At 37.9% G+C, this 24,107-nt stretch overlaps 3 protein-coding genes across 6 annotated transcripts; 1 reads left to right on the top strand and 2 right to left on the bottom strand.

Moving 5' to 3' along the window:
* Positions 1 to 123: 123 nt before the first annotated feature.
* RB195_007923 (uncharacterized protein) lies at positions 124 to 2,699 on the top strand (the record flags this gene model as incomplete). Of its 2 annotated transcripts, XM_064181821.1 has the most annotated exons (6): positions 124 to 194; positions 263 to 376; positions 795 to 900; positions 1,335 to 1,424; positions 1,717 to 1,836; positions 2,598 to 2,699. In XM_064181821.1, 6 exons carry the CDS (start codon positions 124 to 126, stop codon positions 2,697 to 2,699), a joined length of 603 nt encoding a protein of 200 aa, XP_064038580.1. The 2 variants fall into 2 exon arrangements, with proteins under 2 accessions (XP_064038580.1, XP_064038581.1); XM_064181822.1 differs by lacking the exons at positions 1,335 to 1,424; positions 1,717 to 1,836; positions 2,598 to 2,699 and having other exon boundaries at positions 795 to 909.
* A 3,416-nt stretch (positions 2,700 to 6,115) lies between these two features.
* On the bottom strand, positions 6,116 to 10,230 carry RB195_007922 (uncharacterized protein; the record flags this gene model as incomplete). 2 transcript variants are annotated; one of them, XM_064181819.1, is made up of 5 exons in its annotated part: positions 6,116 to 6,207; positions 7,956 to 8,176; positions 8,239 to 8,321; positions 9,763 to 9,840; positions 10,150 to 10,230. In XM_064181819.1, the coding sequence occupies 5 exons, from the start codon at positions 10,228 to 10,230 to the stop codon at positions 6,116 to 6,118; spliced, it is 555 nt and encodes a 184-aa protein (XP_064038578.1). The 2 variants fall into 2 exon arrangements, with proteins under 2 accessions (XP_064038578.1, XP_064038579.1); XM_064181820.1 differs by lacking the exon at positions 6,116 to 6,207 and having other exon boundaries at positions 7,870 to 8,176.
* Positions 10,231 to 19,366: 9,136 nt separating this feature from the next.
* On the bottom strand, positions 19,367 to 20,946 carry RB195_007921 (uncharacterized protein; the record flags this gene model as incomplete). 2 transcript variants are annotated; one of them, XM_064181818.1, is made up of 4 exons in its annotated part: positions 19,367 to 19,425; positions 19,539 to 19,615; positions 19,689 to 19,713; positions 20,874 to 20,946. In XM_064181818.1, 4 exons carry the CDS (start codon positions 20,944 to 20,946, stop codon positions 19,367 to 19,369), a joined length of 234 nt encoding a protein of 77 aa, XP_064038576.1. The 2 variants fall into 2 exon arrangements, with proteins under 2 accessions (XP_064038576.1, XP_064038577.1); XM_064181817.1 differs by lacking the exon at positions 20,874 to 20,946 and having other exon boundaries at positions 19,676 to 19,848.
* Positions 20,947 to 24,107: the final 3,161 nt, after the last annotated feature.

The following is a 24,107-nucleotide window of genomic DNA, read 5'->3' as shown; positions in this document are numbered from 1 at the left end:
GAAGATTTTCCTCCATCTCTACATAATCTTCTAGAAATTTTCAAATGATTCCTTTCTTGAAATCGTGTGCGCGAGCGAAGTCGCCTCGAGTACTATAACATTCATAACAGGATTCGATTCAGGATGGGAGGTCTTCCCGACGTTAAACGTGGTCATGTGGTCTGCATCCTTGGTCCAATGTTCAGCGGCAAAACGTTAGTATAAGTTGACAGTTGATATTCTCATTTTCTTTTTTCTTCAGGATTTTTTTTACTCTTTTAAGGACCGAGCTGATTCGTATGCACGATCGATACAGAATCGCTGGAAAGAGGTGTATTCTAGTCAAGTATGCCGGGGATACGAGATATGACCCAGAGTTAATTGTAACTCACAAAAGGTTAATGGATTTTAAATATTTTAAATAACTCATTGAACTGGGTGCTGAGGTGGAGATCAAATATGTTCGATGCGAAGCGTCTGCCGTAACGCACGCGCCTTCACTGCCTAGTATTGTCGAGTCAAAACGATGTGAAGCTCGGTGCGTAAGCGGCTGCGCTCGAAGCGGTGCGATGGCGCGTAGCGGTTAGGATCGAGGAGAGACCATACTGCAGCGATGAGTGAAAGCAAAAGGGGTCTATCCTCGTTCCTAACCGCTACGCACCACAGCGCCGAGTCTCAGGTCATTTTCACTCGACTATACACACTACCTCTCCAGTTCAATCGTCCTCAGCAAAAGGCGCACCGTACTTACTTGGTTGAACACATTCGGCGCCGACTATGTTTGAATAGAACTACTTTCTAATGAAAAGTTTCAGAGTGACGGCAGAAGGCGCTACTCTAATTGCGAGGACTTTGAGGGAGGTGCGGAGTCATCTGTTTGCTGCAGAAAACGAAGTGATCGCCATTGACGAGGGACAATTCGTATGTTAATGATTTTAAAAGCATCAGATACCTCATAAGTAAGCGCGGGTGTGGTGTAGCGGTTCCGCTTCCTGTACGATCGATCGGAGGTTCGAATCCGCCCTAGTGCTCACCAAGCCTTTCATCCCTCCGGGGTCGATAAATTGGTACCATACTTGTCTGAAAGGATAAAAACACTGACTTGACACATTGATTCCGATTTAAATCCGTAAATCATATGTGTTAAGAGTTCTCCCCGTCGGGTAAGCTGATATCTTTAATTCTAATCCCTCTGATTCTTCTGATAATTCCCGGAATTCTTTAATTTCTGGATCTGTTAGTGGTTTTAGGTGTTTCCACTTTGATTGTTGCAAAAGTTCTGAACAGTGCACCCTATCAAATTCCATAAATGCTTCCTTAAACGTCTGAAAATATGATATTCTATATTTTTTCAGTTCGACGATTTGGCCTATACATGCGAACAACTGGCATGTGAAGGAAAAACTGTAATAATTGCGGCTTTAGATGGGACTTTTCTGAGAAAGGTGCGTTTTTTTTTCTTTTAAAAATTACTCTGGGATTAAACTTTGTGTCAAACGACTTAGCACTTGATTTTCACTTTAATAGAATCTGCTAAATTTATATAAATCGATTTGATAATTATCAATAGGTTTCCACTTCCTCACATTTTTTTTTCTTTTAATGTAGATTTTTTCCACTGAAATTTTACTGTGAATACGTAGGCACGCTTTTACTGTTTTAAGTAGATATTTATAGTACTTTTGCATTTTCCTGAAGCCAGAATTCATCACGAAAGTTCTGGATTTTTTTTTGCAGCCCTTCGCTGAAGTGTCGCAACTGATCTCGTTCTGTGATGAGATCAAGAAGCTCTGTGCTGTATGTATGGAATGCGGCGCGGATGCCCCGTTTACATTTAGAAGCACTAATGAAAAAGCAGTGAGTTTTATTGGTGAAGATGTTCCGTGGAAAGGATCACGTCCAAGAAAAAAATCGATCTTTTATTGAACAAGCGAACATTTTTGTATTGATACAAGTACAATAATTCCAAATAAATACATACCCTAACTAAAATGGATGTGAAATTCATAGGTTCGGGAAACTTTTTGAAAACTTAATGAGCTCTAGTAGAGAAATTAATGCTTGTAATTCCTTCCTAATTAATTGGGAGTAAAAAGAACCATGAAAGTAATTTTCAATCAGTATTCTCGAAAATTGATGGATGTAGATGAATTTCTTAGGGAAATAACTTCAACAAGTTTTTTTGTTGTCATGGAGTCTGCTAAGCAATTGAATCTTATTTCCAGGCGGATAAAAGTAGAAGAAAATATTTAGAAGTATAAATAAAAAGGGAAAAGGCATGCCGCTACATCTTAGTTTCAAAAGGATTCCTCATAACTTTTTCATGGATCCTATATGATATGAAAGATATCTTCAGTCAGTTTAGAAAGACTTAAATCATGATTTTGCCTAACCTTTCTGGAAGTGCTTTAATTTTACTGGAAGTTAGATCAATTTTGTGTTCAAAGGATTTTATGTAATTAACAGTAGTCTCTTAGTAAATTTAAGACCCAACATTATGTAATTTTTTCTTTCTTAAACGACCCCGAACAAAACAAAAAAAGTGGACATAAATGCTTCGAGGATTTAATATTCCAGATAAAAGCTTAATTTCACAAATCTCACAAATATTTTTACAGTTAGAAGTGATCGGGGGTGAGGATACGTATCGAGCGCTATGCAGGATTTGTTTCTATTCATGTTCGCTTCGCAAAGGCAGCGAACGTTCCAGAAGAGGATGAATCCGTTGATTTATTTATATATACTGCTATTTATTGATTAGTGAATCGTTAAAGAACGTTAAGAATGTTATCCGATTTATATGTGTTTTAAACAGAAATTCGACTCGAAATTCAAAGAATCGAGTTCGAACGTCGAAATAAAGTTAAATATTTGAGTTTTTCTTATTTTTTCTTCGCATATTTCCTCTACAACCACCTGTTGTCTGATTGGTAATAAGTTTTTTTTTTCTTCTGAAAAATAAAAACAACAATTACGTGGAGCGGTGTTAATTTTCTCGCGATTACGCGACACGATGAGTTGCGCGTTTCCCAGATGGGCGGCACCGATCAAACGCGATCAAACAATTGATGTTACCGACCCATTAGTCACTTTAGCATTCCTAAACTTATGGTTCGTAAGCCTCTAAGCAGGTCAATGAGGACACAACACACACACACACAATACCGTATACATACAAGGATCTATGATATTTATACACGCACAATTGCACAATCACAAAGTTTTTTTTTCTTGATATGGTATACATATGGTGTTCATATATTAATATTAATTACATCACATATTGATGTTTTCAAAGGAAAAAAAAAGAATAAACATTGATCTCTGATCTGCAATGAAAAATAGGATTGAGGTCATTGTTGGGCGGTGTTATTATCTCCAGAACGACGTTTCTGAAATTAGGCGGAAAAAATGGAATCGGTTCAAGAGCGGAGAAATGAATGAAAAATCTAATCAAAGGAGACTGCGAAAAAAAAGATCATTGAAAAAATCCTCTGGTTAATATTCTCTTCAGAAATCATTTTTATATTTCTGAGTGTAAAATAACTTGAATAAAGCAAAATCGCCAACATTTTAACTACTTTTTTTTACTCATCATTTGATAAAAAAAAGGCTTAGGATAAAAGGCTCAAAATTGTCGGCAGATCAAATGACGGGGAAATTTCCCTAATCCTGTACAAAATGTTTTCCTAGCAATCTAAAAATGACTACGCGCAATCTACTGCCCGTACCCGTTGCACTTTCGTTGAGAAAACTGATCCCACCTCGTTTCTGGACTCGTTAGGAATGATTCACCGTCTAATAATGGTCGGATTACTGTAGTTGGTTAATTGCTGCTTTGTGATTGCGTCAGTATGCACCGGGCTGGCTTACATTCAATAACAACATTTAATTGCAGTGGAGGAGGAAGAGGAAAAAAAACGCAAGAAATACGATAAGATTTCCCTTAGGAAATGAGAAAGAATGTGTGATGGAAATTTTAAAATTCTTACCGGTGGTCGCTCTCCTGAATGCCAACGTAGGTGAGCTTTTAGGTGACTGCTTTTGTTGTAGACTTTTCCACAGCCGGCAATATGACAATTGTGGATACCGCGTTTTTTCAGCGGTACATTATTGATTCCTGCAAAAGGCAAAGAACAGAAATCACATTATTGACCTCTGCAAGAGAACAAAAGAGTCTAGGATGAATATTTGAGCATTAGGTTATCTCCAGGTATATCTTTTACGGATAGATATGCATGAGAGCGCGGCGACAGCAATTGTGGCACATTGTAGCTGAGCTAAGAGATAGGATCATTGATGAGTGGATCCGCTGATCAGCGGATAACACGCCGAAAGCAAAGAACGTTCCGCTCAACACCTGGTTGTGAGAGATTTTTGTGAGAATTTAGAACGATTGAAATTCTTTTAGCGCTTCAACACACTGATGAGGTGTGGAAATGTGAAAATCCCAGAGATTTTCGGATTCTTCTTGTTTTCATTCAAAAATTCCCGGGAAAAATTTGCAGTTTTATAGTTGGTTTAGTTTTTATAGTTTTATTATTATTAATTTCATAACTTAATTTTTAATTCAGCAATTTACTTTCATAATTAGATAGAGGTTTTCACTTTTCGAAGTTAATACATAGAAGTATTGTATTGTTTTCAGTAAGGTATATATATATGTATATATTCGTTATGGTTCCTTTGTTGGTGTTATTTTGGTTGTTTGTTTGTTTTATATTCCATTCATAAACACATCGATAGCCATGTAAAGAGCAAATAAATAAATAAATAAGAAAAAGTAAAACTAGCGTCAATACTTGAAGGAAAAAGAATGAAAAAATTCATGAATTTTGGTGGATTTGAGAGGTTGTTAATGATTTCCAGCTATCCGAAGAAAAAAACTGTAACACAGTCGCGAAGTTCTGGTAATGATGGATTTTTGAACCAGTTTCGAACAATGGCTCATGGAATGAGTTGACACTGCACTGACCCGGTCCTGATCCAATTTTTGCCTTTTTGTGACATTGGAGAGCCCGCATTTCTAGATGTTTTTTCAAATCGATAAGAGATTGTTCAACCATGAAAGTAAGAGTAGGCCCAGAAATCGAATTTATAGCAAATGGGAAGTTACCACTTAGGATCTGTGAACATTTTAAAATTGGAGTTAACCTGTTAGAATATCCGAAAATTAAAAGTTGAGCTTTTCAAAGAAGCGGTAGTATAATGGAACTTTACAGTATGAATGAAAAGGAATTCTACAGCTACAAAAACGATCGAAATATTTTCTATCTATCTCTATTTCTATTTTCTCTTCATTTTTCAGAATCCTATTCCATCTCTTTACTTTCGTAATTTTTTCTACTCTATTTTTATTTCGTTCAGTAGCTTTTTTTTGAGGTTATGCAAGAGGCTATAAGATTACAGAGTTTGAAATATATCTAGAATTTGTTTCCAAATAAAGAATATGCCAGAGTCACCTGGACACATTTTAAGGGAGTTTTTGCACCGAAACAACATCTTGATATGTAAGTAGACTTAAAGAGATGTTGAATTTATCGTAATTCATTATAAAATTAGTAAATTTAAACTTGCCTAATCTAGAAATAAACTTTAGGAAATCTGTATACGGAACTGCATATGTTTCTTGAAACAATAAATGTTCTCAGACCAAGCTGGATGAGATAATTGTAATGAAAAGTACATGTTTAGCAGAAAGATACAGAAAAAGTGTAACAAGATGATTAAAGAAAGAGATGAGGAAAAAATTGCACAAAAGGCGAAAAAATTGCACAAGGTTTTTCCCTTTTGAAAGAAGTTTGTCGTGTCCTGTTTATCATCATATTACAATTATTTCTTTTCTAATATGGAATTTTCTTCCATTTTTCTTTTCCACAGAGAGGACAAAGATGCCTGGTCACCTCAAATAACTCCCATAGGGAAAAAGCTTTTTCTGTGCAACTGTATACTGTAGGTGTACTGTATGGATTCATTTGAATATGAATTGGAAAATTGGATTTGAAGTTTGGTAATCGTTAGAATTTCGACTTTTATTACTGGTATCCGAATCGTTAAGTATTTTATGTGCATCAACTTGCTGATGATTAAACACACACGTTCACATCATCGAAACGATGGAACGATTGCATAACTCTCAAGGCACTATGGTGTCAGGGCAATTACGGTCACTGAACAGCACACACGGCACGAATTCCATAATTGCTATTACCGTATCCTTTAGTGCAACTGAAAGGTGGTAATTATAATCTTTAGGTTTAGTAGAAAAACATAGTTCAAATGTATGGAACAAGAATATGTTTGCTGCATACAGTAAGAACGGTTATTATCATCCGAAATTCCTAAAAATGACACTAGAAAGTACTGGTTTTCCAATAATAACAAGGTATTTTCCGTTGGATGCAGATTAAGTTGCACGACGCGACTGAAAATGGACCTAAAAAATGGATTCTGAATTTGTGTGTTTACAAGAAAGCATCTTACCCCTAATTCATTGAAATATAAGTTAATTTTTGTTCAGAATTAATTATTACCTCGTTCATACAAAGAAAGTGGAACACAATGAAACGATATCCTCTAACTATTAGGTTTATGGGAGAGCGGCAGTGCTACGAAAACAATCACAAATGGGTCCCAATCAAATTTTTCCCATTTTTCAATATACGAATAGCAGCACGAAGAAGAGGTAAGAGATACATAAAGGCCGACTAGGCATAACTTTTTTTTTGCTAAGAAAAAAATTATTTTTGTAGAGACCTCTATCAATTTCTTAGTATTTTAGACTCAAAATACTGCCTACAATATGACTGAAATAATTGAATCATTATCATCATCATATAAATCTTTAAAAATCATTGAAAAGTGCTCCTTTGAAGCAAAAGAAATTTCCAGCCTTGAATAAATGTTCTTCCTTTGAAATTGATCGTGTCTCTAGCGATTTAAATTAAAAATTTCGGAAAAAAATTAAAATCTATTCAACATTGCTTAACTCGCTTGAGGCTTTGAAATCACCTAGCCGCAATCAGCTTGGTTCATACTTTGCATAATTCTCATAGCACATAATAGTAGTAGGTTTTACAAAAGCTTAATTCTTCAATGGTTCTATTTCTTAGGATCATTGGATTTCCTTCTATTTTTCTCTACATAATTCTGTAGTTTTTGGTCCTGAGATGTACAACATTGTTTACTGTATTTGTTGTGCAGAATATTTTCATTATCCTGTGATTGAAGTAGCAGAAAGAAGATGGTGGTGTCGTGACAAACTCACTATAAGTTAACTTAAAAATATTTTTTTAAGTTTTTATATTTTTATTTTTTAGCGATAACGTTTCCAACAGGTTCAATCTAGCCGGAAAATATAGATATAAAACGGATCGTTCGATTTCGTTCGGATTCCAAAGGAAGAGAAAGAGAAGAAGAAAATGAAGAAAATCCAAATAATTCAAATATAAGAATCCGAATAATTCGAATATAATCTATCCGACAACCACAAACATTTATATTTTTCATTTTTCTGTGTTTTTTTCTTCTTCAAATCCATAAGATCACATGACTGCATAGGGCGCAAAATAAACATCACGGTAGTGTTATGGATGCTTACATAATAAGACCTTGGAATCCCGTCATCAACTATGATATACTGCCAAGGGAGAGGCGTTAAGGTTATGTAATGTGGTGAGTGAGCGATACGATCGCTCATTGTATCTCTCGCGTATCTTACGTCTTCGTCAGCGGCGCCTATTTAACATTTTACGAAAATTAATGACGATAATATTCTCAAGCAGAAATAGTTCGTATTTTTCAATACAATAATCCCGACTTGCCAATTATTTCAATTTTTATTTTATTTTTAATATTTTTATTTTTCATGACAATTAATCTCTAATTTGTTTAATTCATGTCGATATTCAATATGCGAAAACTGTTCCCAGCTGCTAATGGAATGAGCTGAGACGAACGTACTGAATCCACCTTACCTATCCGTTCTGCTTCCGCACAATTCGGACATTCACAATTTCCCCGGGGGAATTTCCCTCCACCAGCGGATGTGACCGAAGATTTCCCGAGCGTCAATCGTTGATTTAGTGACGATGTGGACGGAGGTACTGATGACAGTAGGCCTAATTGTGAAGACAAATAGGGAGAATACGCATCCACTGAGGTGTACGGTAGCGGCCATGTGCTCGCTTGATCCCACCTAGAAATAATAACAATAGGAGAGTATCGTTAGATGCATTTACGATGAAAAGCGCAACTTACCAAGTTGTTCCTGGCCAGTAGTGCTGATACTGTGAATAGGAAGAATCGGCAGCGGTTGGTGATTTATCCGCTGCTGGTTTTGACTAGAATCAGAAGAATTTTGGTTGGATAGGATCGAGAGAGTAAAAATAGTTGCAAAAGTAAAAACACATGGTATTAAAAATAGAAATACTGCTAAAATACTAAGTATGCTTGGTTATCTTTGCAAAAACATCTATATAACGTTTCGTCAATGAAGTGTAATGCGAGAAGAAATGAAAAAATTTTCTGGAAATACAGAACAATGGACTATATGTAGACCTGAGAAATGACGTGCTGTAAGATTCTGACTATCTTCGCTTTCTATGTTAGGATTGATATAGAATTTTAGAGCTAGAAAAATATTATAAATTTTATTATAAAAATATGAAAAATTGGGAACAGTAATCGTTTGGAGAAGAACTAAGAAAATTTTCCGTGCGGAATCAAGGTAGGGACCAAGACTTCTGTTCTTATTCAGAGGATAGAAGTGAAAAAAAATCAAGGATTTACTGCATCTGATTGAAAAAATACGAGATATTTCTAAACAATCTATTCAAAATCAACTTGTAACTAAGCTAACGAGTCTCTTAATCAGATGTTGTGTTTCGCCTACGCCTACTGTATGAAAAAGATACCAACATGCTACAAAAAAAAACTATGACTTTCTAATTTTTATTGCATCCCTGTTCAGAGTTTATTTTGTTGCATAAAACCATAGCGTCGTTAGCATAAGAAGGTATCAGCTCCAAAACTGTGGAAACAAAGAATATTTTTTGAATAAATTATATTATAACTCGCATATAATAATTATTCTAATCTTGAAAACTACGTAAAGACTCGCACTTGTTTCTCGAATTCTGTTGCTTAAAAGTCGTGATAGCAAGATGTTGCTCAAAATTATTTGCGCTTATTTAACAAAGAATTTTTTCTATTCTGTACAATGTACTGTGGTTGCAGAAAATGCGAGACATAAGTGTTCGAAGAGTTCTCCAACTGTTTACATTTTGAGGAGGACTCTTTTAGGGTAAATTCCTCTTTCTAATCCAGAAAAAGATGGGTGTAACAGACTTCGGAGATTCAGTATTCCCTAGTGTGTAGCTTATTTCGCTATGGAAGGCATAGTCGTCTTCTGAGCACTTGAAGCTCAGCTAAATTAACAGCGTAAAAATAACACCTTTTTTTCTCAATCCTGAATACAGTAAGCTTAGATTATTCTTGGGACTATGTCATTCACGTGGTCCAGGAATTTTTGTGATAGCTCGTGGAGCGCCATGGTTACGGATAAGTAGACCTATAGGGCGTAGGGTGGGGTTATTCACGATCATGTAGTATATGGAGGTAGAGAAGAAGATATATAAAAAATTGAGAGCGACCTTCTTGTTTTCGGAGAAGGATATTATATTCCGAAAAAAGAAATGATCCAGAAAATATTGAAGAATGGAACACGACCAAAATAGCTTATTTTAGGCTTAGGTACCATACTACGTTAGGGCCAACTCTTACCTCTAGTTTATCAAGGATTACGTTCGCATTTAGGCGACTGCATTGTTCCATCAACTTGCCAAGAGGACCTTGATCATTCTGAACATAAACAGTGTATTATTAGCTTCAACAAGAAATTCTTTCTTGATCATTTTTGAAACTAAAAAAAGTATACATTGAGGAACAGGTAACACTGAGCAACCTTGTGTGGTGTGAGCTCACTGAACCGCGCGATCATCTTATATACTATCGGCGATAATAAAGGGTGACGAAAGGGAAGAATGTATGATTAGGCCGTCGCCCAGCAATCCTGTTATTTGCTACATAATCATATCCTCGAATTCCAATAAAAGCCGGGTTTGAACGCTGGGAAAGGTGCTGCTCACGGAGCTCGGAATGTGAACTTACTGGAAGAGGTAGCATTGTTGGAGGTGGAGCAGGAATCGTTGTGGTAGCTGACGTCTGGTCGGCACTGTTCATACCGAGCATGTCTGCCCGGACGCCGGCCACGCCCCCTTCGTCGACGACGACGACGAGGATCCGACTACCGTAATCCGGGGGACGAATCGCCGTGGTGCGCCGAGGATAATGTGATCGCAGCGCATGGATAAGTGTGGCCTGCTATACGTCTGATAATCAGCTGCTGTTCAACTGACAGCTGACAGTTCATGCTTGACAGTCGTCGTCAGATGAACGGCCAGCTCTCCTCCATCGATTCAACATGACGAACATTTTCGACGGTTGCACATGGATACTGCTGCTGTAATTGCTACATATGCTCTGCAATTGGCTGTGGGATTGCGTGATTCCAGGTGTGATGTTCCCGCAAAGACGTGCCGCCTACCATTAGTGAGAGCTGTTAACTCGCACACCACCACTCTCCCACCGACAAACCAACGAGGACAACTTTGCGCTGAAAAAAAAAGCGGAGGGTGAAAAAGGAGTGACACTCACCACGAAACTCACAGACCACCCGGCACCAGCCGAAGCCACGGCTGAGGCGTGAGCGAAGTCAGAAATTTTTTTTCCCGGGCCTCCCCTGATATCTTGGTCCCGAGTAACTAATAATGGTTACATTTTCTGTTATGTGTGGAAGGGTGAACGATCGAGTTCTGATATGGCCGGTGTCCGTTCATCTATCCGAAAAAGGAGGTGCGGTCGCCGTTTTCCGTGTAATTTTCGGCTTCCGCCTCATTAGAGAATTTGTGCAGCTGGGTGAAATTTATATAAACCGTTTGCTCTGACAGTCTCAACGAAGGATTCGAGCATATGGTTGGAAGTGTTAATCTTTACATCAAGGTTTTTCTTTTGAAAATTCTTGATATATTGATTTTTTGACTCCATAAATGCTGCCATTTAAACCGTTGTTTGTTGAAAGTCATTTTTACGGCCTCTACCTAGAAGAATTAGGAATTGCTCTCACCGTAAATAGTAGTGACAATACTGTTAACATAAAATTGAACAAAAGAACTATTAAAACCGATAAAATCACTGAAAATACTCATCAAGGCTTCTCCTTTTTATATACTTTGATGTATTGATTTGTTGAGTTCACAAATGTTTTCATTTTAGCCGTATTTTGCTTCGTCCATCATTTTTCCTTGTTTTCTGTTTTTTTTCCTCAAAGCAAACCAGAACGAAAGCTTAGATAAGCAAATTGACTTTCTATGATTGAAACTGTCGCCCGAAGAAAATCAGCTCAGCAGGAAATCTCTAGAGGAATTAAATCTTTAGAAAAATCCTTTTTTTTGAGTTTTTTTTTCTGGTAAATCCTCCAATTTTGAGTTTTTGTCGTGAACTATATGCTAATTGAGGGGACTATATGGAATTTCCTCACACTCTCCTTAGTGTTTCTAGCATCACCGAGGTCGCTGTGGTACAAAGAGTCGACCAGAAGTGGCCAGATCTCTGGAGAAAAAAAAACTCCAGATGATCCTCTATGTGTCTTCCACTAGCTGTGTTTCCCCTTGAGAACCTATCATTTCCATACCACCCACTGTGAGTTCTCTCTTGGCATGTCAGGTGCGCTGAATTGTCAACTACCTTAATACAATTAGCACTAAGCTCATAACTCAGCGGGTGGGATATAGAAACCATAGGAGTTATCCTAGCTACTAGTGGATCTGTAGTGTAGAGCATAAGTTGACTGACTAATGTGAGAAAGGACTGAGAATTATGTATGTATGGCTTGGAGGGAACTAGAGCGAGTTGCTCCCTTTCAACTAATTTTTTTTTCACAAGAGAGCGCGCTACCAACATGCAAGTTAGTTGAAAATGTTTTGTCAAGGTCCGGCGGCGAAAAGCAGAGGCAGCTGTGCTGACGAGGATCGTTTGTAGCGGTCAATGGCGTGTGAAATCCGTAATGGCTGGGTTCGCACGAAGGGTCTGCGGATGGATTGAAGCGGGAAAAGATCTACTCTATGGATGGACCGTGGATTTATACAACTTCTCGAAATCAATTTGTTATTTTCGTTTTCCTTCAGAGACAATTACAAGCATAATTAAAAGCAGAATTATTAAATGTGCTTTTCGCAATTTCGATACTTTCCTTCATTTTTCTTTTTCCAATACTAAGGCGGGAGATTGGTAGCAGAAAAACACTTTTTTTTAAAGGATCATTAAAGCTTTGTTCCAAAAAAAAATAACAAAAAAGGTGAAGAGAGAAAAATTGAATTAAAATTAAAAACGCAAAGAATTAGTAGCAGAAAACAACTTATTCTTTAGAAAAATAACTAAACTTCTTTTTAAAAAAAAGTAGTTGAAATGAATCAAGCTTTCGCGTTGATTTGAAGTCACTTCTGCAAAGTTTTCTCCGCATAATAAAAAGTTTAAAAAAATAAATAAAAAAAATAAATAAAATGTGGAATACAAATCGGAGATCGTACCCAATTTTGAATGTTGCTTAATTCATTCTTACTTCGTTAACTGCTAATAAAAGAAGTTGAATACTAATACTTGACTGCAATTCAAACAAATCAATAAAAAGGTACGTCTTAAAACTATTTTTCTCTTTTCAGTGTTGTCTTTTCTTCTTATTTCCTAGTTTTAAAAGTTTTTGTTCCCTAGTTTTTTTCCTAAAATTATATTCATGGTTGACGTATAGTCGTAGTGGTCATCATAATTACTCAAATTTCCGCCCTACGTCCGACCGAGCAATCACTTTTGATGTATTACAAGTAGCGATGACGTAACACATTGAGGACAACCCGGGGAACTTCAAGGACACAACAAGCTTATCAATCAAATCTTGATCCATGTTAACCATATTTTCTTCCCGAAATTCGACCAATCCGAACAGTGTCCGATTGCTTGAACGAAGGAGACGGCTGTTAATCTCATCTAATCCTCAGATACAGTATATCTTACTAAATGCGCAACAATGCCTCATTATAGGATTAGGATCCACCGGACAAGCTGTGAACACGTAAGTGATGCGCTCAGTGATGGGTAAAAGGGACATTGACAACTTCCGAGGAACAGCATCTCGATGTTGATAGATGAGATTCAAGAAATGTTGAAATATTGGGAAGTTATAGAAATTTTTCGCATATTTTTTGTAGTGCAAAATAAATTATTCCTAACCATATCTACAGAGAAAATTGACGGTTACCCAAACATAATATAATCATCATCTAAACCGAGGTCAACATTTAGGACACTAATCGTTTGAAAGCAACACATTGCATCTTCTTCTTCTGGAAAAAGCCATAAGGATAGCAAAAATACATAAGGAAATAAGTAATAAAACAGCTAGTTCCAACCTGATGTGAATACGCCCTCGAAGAAAAGATTCCAACCATCTTCCTTATATTATAAAGGTTAGGCATGGATTTGTAGTTAAAAGGGTTTCTACTGTTTCCGGTTGATAGAACAAAGAGGAAACTTCCACCTCTTCCCGTAAACCTCCTAGGTAAAAAGAATTATCAGATATTTCTTACTTAATCGTGTAATCTTTACTGAGTTTTCTACATCAGAAAAAAACCGAAAGAATGCATTAATTCTTCTCTCAAGAGATAATAAGATCCATTTTTAGTTACATTACTTGCAACAAAAGCAACGCTTCGATAGAAAACTGTTCCTTAACATTCCTTAAAATTACCCTCATTAGACAACAGGCTGAACATAAAAACAACTCCTTTTTTTAACTTTCAGAATCTATCCAAGTATATTTCGAAACTATTAATATCCCAGGTAGTAACGTTTGCAAGAAATGGTAAAGATTACTTAAAACTCGTCATCACCAGGTATATTTCCAATTTCTAAATTACTACGCCAACTTTTTTGAGCAAGTGAAAAGCTTTTATGACGTACTTCACGTAAAACAAAAAGCTTTCTCCAACTTCTTTGCTGCTCTAATCTCAATTATTTCAAGATCGACTGGAAATGATAGGGTTCGCATAGAGTGGAGTGCTTTTTCTTATTCGTGAGGACGACGAATGTGAAGCGCCACTAACCCTAGAGTCGTCCTGGCTGCATTTTCAGGACCCATCGCCTTAGTGCGCATTAGCTACGATAAGTGACGATGAAATTCCCCCATTTCTTTTCTTTTATTAAAATAACACTATTCCAAGTAGTGCCTGTTCATTGCGTTGTTAGTGCCTATAACCGAGCTTCAAGATGGATTGAGTAGGTCTAAATGATGCGTCACTGCTGTCAGATACGTCGTCGTCGTCGTTTAGTGGGAATACGGTAGGTTGAAGTGAGATAATAGTTACCTTTCACGTGCATTTAAACCTAATTGTAGCTTGCGATCGTCGTTAGAAAACCATCGCTGCTATAGGGAAAGAAGATAAACGGCCACGACGTAGGGATCGGTGTCGTTTGCGTCCCAGTACGAGGCACACATCACTCGACGTATTTTCTGACATTAAGATGACAAGCTATGCACTTGTGGTTTATGGAGACTTCTATTTTTTCTTCGTTTTTTTTTCGTGGTGTAGATCTAGTTATTAGAACGAAAGAATAAGTTACAAAAGTTTTAGCGTTCCTATCTGACTAGAAATTTAACATGACGAGTTGAACCACTTTCATGATCATTCATTGACATATTCATTGAAAGTATCACCCGTGCTTATATCATTCATGTGGATATAATCGATTTCGATCAGTTACAAGGTATACTAGGCGAATACAGCGCTTACCGTCGCACTTAATTTGCTCAATTTTGGCAGTTCAATACAGAGTAATACGTCAGTAATGTATTTGAGTAGTGTGAGTGTGAGTAGAACATTGCCGCATTACTCTCGTTTATACCGCTTATACTTATACTTAAGTACATCGGTCACGTTTCGACGATAAATCCCCAAAATCACCACTTTTGCGCGAATCGTGTTTTTGTCATCGATTCTGACATAAATCGGGGTACAAGAATCGTGGTGGTGGACACAGACGATCCTATTTCCAGTGCGACCACATTCATTTTCGAGGAAATGTCAGGTTCAAAATTCTGAGAGTAGCTGTTTGACCATGAAATCCACGAAGAAACCATTCTATTGAAGCAATTACATACTGCAGGCCATCAGGGCAAGGATACTGGGATGAAGTGAGCATTCGAGGATATAGGTGCCCAACCATGCAGATTATTATTTCCTGCTCAACAGTATTCCACTTCAAGTCGGTATTTGTAGAAAATCCATTCAAAGAAAAGGAAGCTACTACACGAGACCTGCTGTTTCTGTCACGGCACGTTTAAAATTATAGCAACAATTGTCCGTTTATGCTAAATAAAAAAGTAGGATGAAAAGAAATAAGATAAACTTTATAAAACGATTCATTCAAAAAAAAAAAAAACCATGAGAATAAATCCTTAACAACAACAACAACAACAACAAGAAATGCATACCTCTTCACTGAATCTGGGCTAAAAGGAGACTTAACAGAGCATCAGTGCATATCCGAGCGGGGTGAGCTCTGGATTTTTTTCTCCGGAAGAAAATCAACTATACATGACTGTCAAAATCAGGAACGAAATTAAAACGATACGAGCGAATATACATACACATATACGAATAAAGACATCACTCCGATTCAAACAATGGCAATAAGGCTATGTCCGTATCACAGACCTTTAACTTAAGCAGTCAAAAAAGACAAGACTTGACAACAACAACAAAAAACATCGTTATTTTTAAGAATGGATGTCGTTTGGATGACATTAATTTCATTTCAGATAAACATAAGAAGCAAGAAGTATGCACTCACATTCACTCAGTTCAAATTACAAAGTAATTCTTGATACAAGTTATAAAACGTAGAAGGCTACTCAGAATACATTAGAATCATGCCTCACATATTATATTACATGCAGTCAAAATAAGAAGCACTTGTCCTCGACCGAACTGGCCGAGGAGTGCGTTACAGTTGCGGCAGCGAGAACTCTGCGAAACAGACATCTATAACCTCGAAGTAGTTATCGTCGTCTCAGTTGTTTACCAAACATCACCGAATATATTGCACACACAATAAATCTGCATAGCGTATCATGTGATTATTGATCATTGATTCAATTATTATTACCGTACAGTTGGCGTGAAACATGTCCCAGAATGAACTACTTTTGCTATGTTATCCAATTATTGTTATTAATTATTTTACCACTTTCTCTGCGTAAAGTAGTGCACGAATAGGATTACATCAACGTCAGTCAACGAAAAGTTCTTCTGAATTAGTTTGTTTCATTTGTTTAGTTCAGAAAAGTCTGGAAGACGCCAGTTTGTATGGATTCTGTTTGTGCCTACATCTGAAATTAACATGATTAGCGTTTGTTATAATAGAAGTAGTTGTCCTCAAAATCTTAAAATTTCTCATAGAAGAGAACTAATTATACACTGTAACCCATATAGTACTGAAATCCATTTCTTGTACATTGAAAGTGGAGTTCTTGTACATTGGAAGTTCAGTGGATGTGCTGAAATGAGTAGAAACTAGCGAAAAAGGATTTTCCTGGCATTAAGGACGCAAATCGCGCACAATTAGAAAAAAAGAGGCACAAATTGAACCTCTACAGACCAAGATTCTAGAGAGGCCCTAGGAACGAAACAAACGACAGAACCTATCTAAAAGGACATCAGTAAGACTATGTAATCCTATCCGTGTACTCTTACAAAAAACAAAACATGAACAGCTACAAAAACCAAAATGAAAACAGGTCTGATGAGAAAAAGCTCAGTGCACGCAGTCATCGAGGATTTGTTGTTGCAAGGCTGCGTTCCCTGGTTAACTAGTACTGGAGTAGTTAAAACAAATAAATTCACCACGTTACTCTTATAGAGACCCAGCCACAAAAAATGTGATGAACAATCCACTAAAATACAGTAGGTCGCAGATTTTCCTTCGGCCGCTGCATCGCGGCAGGCCACGTCGGCCGGAGCAGGGCAGCCTCGGCGCAGGCTTCTACTGCTTCCTATTTGTAATTGTGGGGGCATGTAAAGTTTTGTTCTTGTTTCAATTTCCGTCGTTCAAAAGAAATAAAATAAACTTAATAAAACCATTCATTCAAAAAACCATGAGAATTTTAAAAAAAAAAATAAGAAAATGCTACAACAACAAAAAAAAAAAACTGGGGGGAAAAAAAAAAAAAAAAAAAAAAAAATCCGAGCGAGGTGGGCTTTGGATTTTTTCCGAAAGAAAATCGACTATACATGACTGTCGTAAAATCAACTATTCATGAATGACGGAACGAAATTAGTAAGATACGAGCGAATATATATACACATATACGGATAAAGACATCACTCCGATTCAAACAATGGCAATAAGGCTATGTCCGTATCACAGACCTTTAAATTAAGCAGTCAAAAAAGACAAGACTTGACAACAACAACAAAAAACATCGCTATTTCCAAGAATGGATGTCGTTTGGATGACATTAATTTCATTTCAGATAAACATGAGAAGCAAGAAGTATGCACTCACATTCACTCAGTTCAAATTACAAAGTAATTCTTGATACAAGTTATAAAACGTAGAAGGCTACTCAGAATACATTAGAATCATGCCTCACATATTATATTACATGCAGTCAAAATAAGAAGCACTTGTCATAGACCGAACTGGCCGAGGAGTGCGTTACAGTTGCGGCAGCGCGAACTTCTCTGCGAAACAGACATCTATAACCTCGAAGTAGTTATCGTCGTCTCAGTTGTTTACCAAACATCACCGAATATATTGCACACACAATAAATCTGCATAGCGTATCATATGATTATTGATCATTGATTCAATTATCATTACCGTACAGTTGGCGTGAAACATGTACAACAGAATGATGTATTTTAGCTATTATCCAATTATTCATTATCAATTATTTATTATCCAATTGTTTTTACAAATTTTTATCAATTATTTATTAAAGGATTATTCTTACTAATTACTTTACTACTTTTGGATGCGTGAAGTAGTGCACGAATAGGATTACATCAACGTCAGCCAAATAAAAGTCCTTCTGAATTAGTTTGTTTCATTTGTTTGATCCAAAAACGCCCCAAACACGCTAGTTTGTATGGATTCCATTTGTGCTTACATTTGAATTTAACATGATTAGCCTTTGTTGTAATAGAAGTCATTGTCCTCAAAATCTTAACATTTTTCATAGTAGAGGTCTAATCATGCACATTAACCCAAAAAGCACTGAAAACCAATTCTTGTATATTGATATCGTTTAGTGAATGTGCTGGAATGAGTAGGAACTGGCGAAAAAGGATTTTCTTGGCATCAAAGACGCAAACCGCGCACAATTAGAGAAAAAGACACAAATTGAACCTCAACAGACCAAGATTCTAGAAACGTCCTAGAAGCGAAACAAACGACAGAACCTATCTAAAAGGCCATCAGTAAGACTATGTAATCCTGTCCGTGTACTCTTACAAAAAACAAAACATGAACAGCCACAAAAACCAAAATGAAAACAGGTCTGACGAGAAAAACTCACTGTACGCAGTCATCGAGGATGCGTTGCGTCGTTTCGTTATAACACATTTTACACTGACTGTATGATTAAAACAAACTCACATTTTCTCCGATTTACGTGCATGCTGCAAAAAAAAAACCCTGCCAACATGAGGACAATTTTACTTGGAAGAAAACAAACACATCATAAGAAACCAAAAATATGGATTTACTTACATATAAGACAACAAAAAATATATTCAAGGCTGCGTTCCCTGGTTAACAAGTACTGGAGTAATTAAAACAAACAAATTCACCACGGTATTCTCATAAACACCCAACCACGAACAATGTGATGAACAATCCACTACAGTACGGTCGCAGATTTTGTTTTGGTAGCCGCGTCGCGGCAGGCCACATTGGAGCAGAGGAGCTTCGGCGCGGGCTTCTACTGCTTTCTATTCGCAATTGTGAGGACATGTAAAGTTTTATTCTTGCTTCAATTTCTGTCTTCTCAACAGTCTAGCTTCACTTTTGGTACACTGTTGCTCCTTTTCGAATTTATTGCTAAGTTGCTTAAATTAAGAAGATGTGTTTCTTCTACAAACTCCCGTTCTTTTCTCTTCACGTATTCATTTCAGCTTCTGTCGTTTCTTCAGAGTCGTTCTTTACGTAGATATAGCTCTACTTTCGATACATTAGTGCTCTTTATTCAAGTTTATTTCTACGTTGATTGTATTTAAGAGGTACATATGTTTCTTGTGTAGCGCGGTTGGGTACCAGCGTAGCAATGAGGACCTGAATAAAGGACAACAACGTGTAAACTAGGAACAACGACTACAATTACGTGAAGAGCGACTCTGACTCCACACATGAAGAGAAAACAACATGAGTTCATAGAAGAAACATACCTTCTTCATGTAAGCAACTTAGCAATAAACTTAAGTAATGAATCGGAAGTAAAGACAGACTGGTGTATGGAACGACTCTGAAGAAACGAGAGAAGATAAAAATCTGAACACATGAGAAGAAAACAGCAGGAGCTTACAAAAGAAACATACATCTTAAAGGCATCGCTCCACGAATCTGAGGTGGAACGGATTTCAGGTAGAGTATTCGTACACCAAGCCTTTCATCCCTCCGGTGTCGATAAATTGGTACCAGACTTGTCTGGGAGGATAAAAGCACTGACTTGATCGCCGGCTGGCCCCCGCAAGTCATTGTATGAGCCAACACACGTTCCGAACCCCCATCGATTATAAAGGATAAAGTTAGGATAAAGTTTCTGGCGTTAATCAATCCGCTTGGGATGCGCCCCCTTTTCTTTTAAATAAACGTTTGGTTTAACGTGTTATGAGTTACGTACCAGGCCCCCTCATCGATTATAGGTTGCAGTAAAACGCGTTGGCGAATCCCAGGTGGATTGACAAGCCAGTAACTTTATCCTTTTATTCGTACACGGGTTCGTAGATTAAGGAGAGGGGATGATTCCGTCCATTTCTTCCTAATTGTCGTAAAAAACGGCCCGGAAGATACGGCTTCGAGCGTTCCGGCGCGCTATTTTCTGCGACGAGTTCGACTGGAGCGCGTCAGCCTTGTGCACGCGCCGTTTTTACGGCAATTAGGAAGAAATGGACGGAATCACTTCCCCCCTTAATCTACGATCCCGTGTACGAATACTCCACCTGAAATCTGTACCATCTCAGATTTGTGGGGTGATGCCTTTAAATATAGGCAGCGTAGAAATAAACTTGAATAAAGAGCACTAATGTATCGAGAGTAGAGCTATATCTACGTAAAGAACGAGTCTGAAAAGACGACAGAAGCTGAATTCATACGTAAAGAGAAAAGAACGGGAGTTTGTAGAAGAAACACAACTCTTTGATATAAGCAACGTAGCAGTAAATCTGAAAAGGAGCAATAGCGTACCAAAAGTGAAGCAGGAGTGTTGAGAAGAACGACATTAAAGAAAACGAAGCAAGAACAAAACCTTGTATGTCTTCATGTTAATTGGGAATAGTAAGCAGTAGAAGCCTGCACCGAACCTGCTCTGCTCCAATGTGGCCCGCCGCGACGAGGCTGCGGAAACAAAATCTGCGACCGTGCTGTGTCCTAGTCGCTTGTATGGTCTGGTCAAGATGACATGAATCCCGACACGACACGATGGAGGCGACAGTCGTGACCGAGTTGGAACCGTTGCAAACTGCAGCAAAACAGCAACTGGGCTCTGCCAACAGCGGTTTCACCACACTCCCAGCCGCTACGCTCCTCCGAAGCATCTCGATAGAACCCGCGTACGCAACTGCGTACGAGCTTCATCTCGTTCTAAGATTCTACTATATGTGATGATGGCAGAGGAACTAGGAGAACCAAGTGTACAATAGAAAATGAAGGATCCAGAGTAAAATGTGGTTGGGGGAGGCACTCAGTGGCAGCCTAAACTCTGGAAGTAAATAACTAAATCACTCGGGGCCCCAAGACCTAAACATTAGTCTTAGATGACCTATGACACGCAAGCTACAGTTACCAAGAGAAAAAAAGCAAAATAAAGCCTCCAGATATAGCGGCGGCCCTGAGAGCTCCCACTCCCCCCAACTACATTTTCCTCTGGATCCATATGCACGTGGACGTTAGACTCGAAATGTTTCAAGATGATGAAACCGGATCGATTGGTAATTTTGAAATCTGCTAAACCCGAAGAAATCACGTAGAGAACCGAATGTCCACTAACTAACGTAAAGTTGCACACGAACATCGAAAACAGTAAGGGGAAAATATAGCCGGGTCGAAAGGATATGATGCACGGGATTCTTCCCGGGAGATTTAACGTCTTCATCGTTTTACTCTACTATAAGTCGGGTCACGGTGCAGTTGCATAAGCGGCGTTGCAGCGCAGCCGTAAGGATCGGTTGGGGACCAATGCTAGCACTTCTCATAGCTGCGGTTCGCAATGGTCCCAGCCCGATTCCAACCGCTATCTCCAAAGCGCCGCTTCGAGCACAACCGCTTACGCAACTGCACCGTACTTCACGTCGTTTTGGCCCCACTATATCTTTCCGTTACTGTTTTCTTTTTTTGTTTTTTTTAAAGAATAGAACGACGAAGACTCGACGATGACTTAAATCTCCCGGAAAAGATTCCGATATTTTTTTCCTGATTCAGATTGCTTCCATATCTTTCCGAAACTCGGATGACGAAGTTCCTGAGGTTCAAAAATGCCAGATCTTTCAAAATTTTGGACGATTGGCTATTGGCTTGCTGATCGTGGATTGCTTTCGGAGAAGCGGCCGTACTTTAGACAGTGGAAATCCTCATAATTTTATCCTAAATAAATCCTCATAAGACAAGCCCACGGAAACCTCTGATGATTATGATTAAACCTCTCTTAGCGCAGTTGTTTCTTCGTACACATAATCGAATTCGATGCTGTGTGTTTCTCGTCACCACGGTAACGTCGAGTCAGTCATACGTTCGCCGTCGTTTTAAAGGTTTGAGCTCCACCGCGGAGTTACTACATCACGTAATTCGTAATTTCATGTTTTTCTCAGTTTTTTTTTCTTGCATAATGTTCCTTACAGTCATCCTTTTTTCACGATGGCATTTTTATTTCATGGTTGAAAACACAAACGTTCTCAAATACAATCCCCTCAAAGTTTCATTCAACGTTGATCTCACAAATGCGTTCCTTTTTTATATTTATGTCATGACGTCAGTGGTTTGGTTTGGATACCATTCGAAACTTAAAAGTATTTTCGAAGTATTCTGTCTTCTGATTTAGCTCATAATAACTAGAGCTGTAAATAACTGTAAATAAATAACTTAAATAAATGCATATAACTTTTCGTGAAGTTTTATGGTCAATACATCATCCTATTTGTTCTTGAAGAAACAGCAAAGGACAATTTCACTTGTAATCTTCAAGAACCAAAAAAAAACAGCAAAAAACCAAAACCTGCATATAACCTCCTAATTAACTATCAGAATCCATCTTACAGCAAGTACCCGATGAGAAAACAATTCCTTTTCTCATTACCTTACGCACATAATAAAAACTTTATGATCTTAGAAATTAATTAGATTCCAGTCAATGTGTTAAGGGATTGCAAGAGGACAGAGGATGTGAAGAGTAAGGAATTATCATTTTTGTCGAGATGGGGTTTAACTTAGTAGCATCCTTGTGAAGATATTGGAGAAATAAATTCGTAAAGTGTCATCTATGACAGTATCGCTGCATTTTACCAACTGCTTCCCGGAACCAACACTTTAGAGTCGCTCCGAGAATTAAAAAAGGACTGAGAAAGCCTAATTTTTGAACGAAATCAATTCAGAGTTCATTGAACAATTTTTCAGTTCAGTTAATTTAGAGTTATTTTTAATAATGTGAGAAAACTCTCATCTGCCTTCTTCGGCGGCCCTAATTTTATTCAGGAGAAGCTAATGTGGAAGAAAGAAATCTTGCGTGGTTGGCTGGGATGAATGTTAATTGATATAGGAAGGCATTAGATGGATTCTAGATTTCCGTCAGGGAATCATCCTTGGACAGCAAAAATGAGTGTTTTTCTACTACTAATGACTTTATGTCATTATTAAAATGCTGTGAGCTATAAAATTGAGCCCGCATGCAGCTCTTTAACACCATCCAGAGACCAATACTTAGAGGCATCACCCCACGAATCTGATGTGGCACGGATTTCAGGTGGAGTATTCGTATACGGGATCGTAGATTATGGAGAGAAAGATGATTCCATCTATTTTTCCTAATTGACGTAAAAAAGGCTCGGAATAATGCTAATTCGATTAGTCCGGCGCGCTATTTTCTACAACGAGTTCGATTGGAGCGCGCCAGTCGTGTGCACGCGCCACATCTTCCGGGCCGTTTTTTACGGCAATTAGGAAGAAATGGACGGAACCACCCATCTCTCCATAATCTACGGTCCCGTATACGAATACTCCACCTGAAATCCTCAGACTACCTCAGATTCGTGAGGTGATGCCTTTAAATATACTGTATAATGTGCAGATTTTATTCCCCTTGGGGGACAATTGATTCATGAGCTTCGCCAATCGGTGGGACTGCTCAGTCTGTTTTCCTGTTTAGAGTTTTTGTGTGGCGTACTGGGAACGATATCGAGGATTGGGAAGGAGAGTGGAGGAGTTTGATGGGATAGGCATAGCATCAGAGTCCTCGAATAATTTTCAGCCGTTTGATAAAGACGAATTTGTCGAGACGTCAGGCTATAAAGCGAGTTTTACCAAAATCTCGTTGGCATAACAAGAGAACAAGAAAATAAAATTTAAAAAAAAACAAGAAAAAAAGGAAATAATAAATACATTCCCAAGCTTCGAAATACAGTAAATTGGCTATATATAAAAGTCAATTGATGATATTTTCACCACTGTTGTCGTTTCTGTCTAATTGGACACTTTGCCGTCGCTCGTCGATCGATAGTAGTCTGGAATGGAAATTGAATTTCAGGAGA

Source organism: Necator americanus, chromosome I (genome assembly GCF_031761385.1).
Source record: "Necator americanus strain Aroian chromosome I, whole genome shotgun sequence".
In the NCBI taxonomy this organism is placed as follows: Eukaryota; Metazoa; Nematoda; class Chromadorea; order Rhabditida; family Ancylostomatidae; genus Necator; species Necator americanus.
The sequence above is the reverse complement of the archived record's forward strand: the minus strand, read 5'-3'. Positions and strand labels throughout refer to the sequence as shown.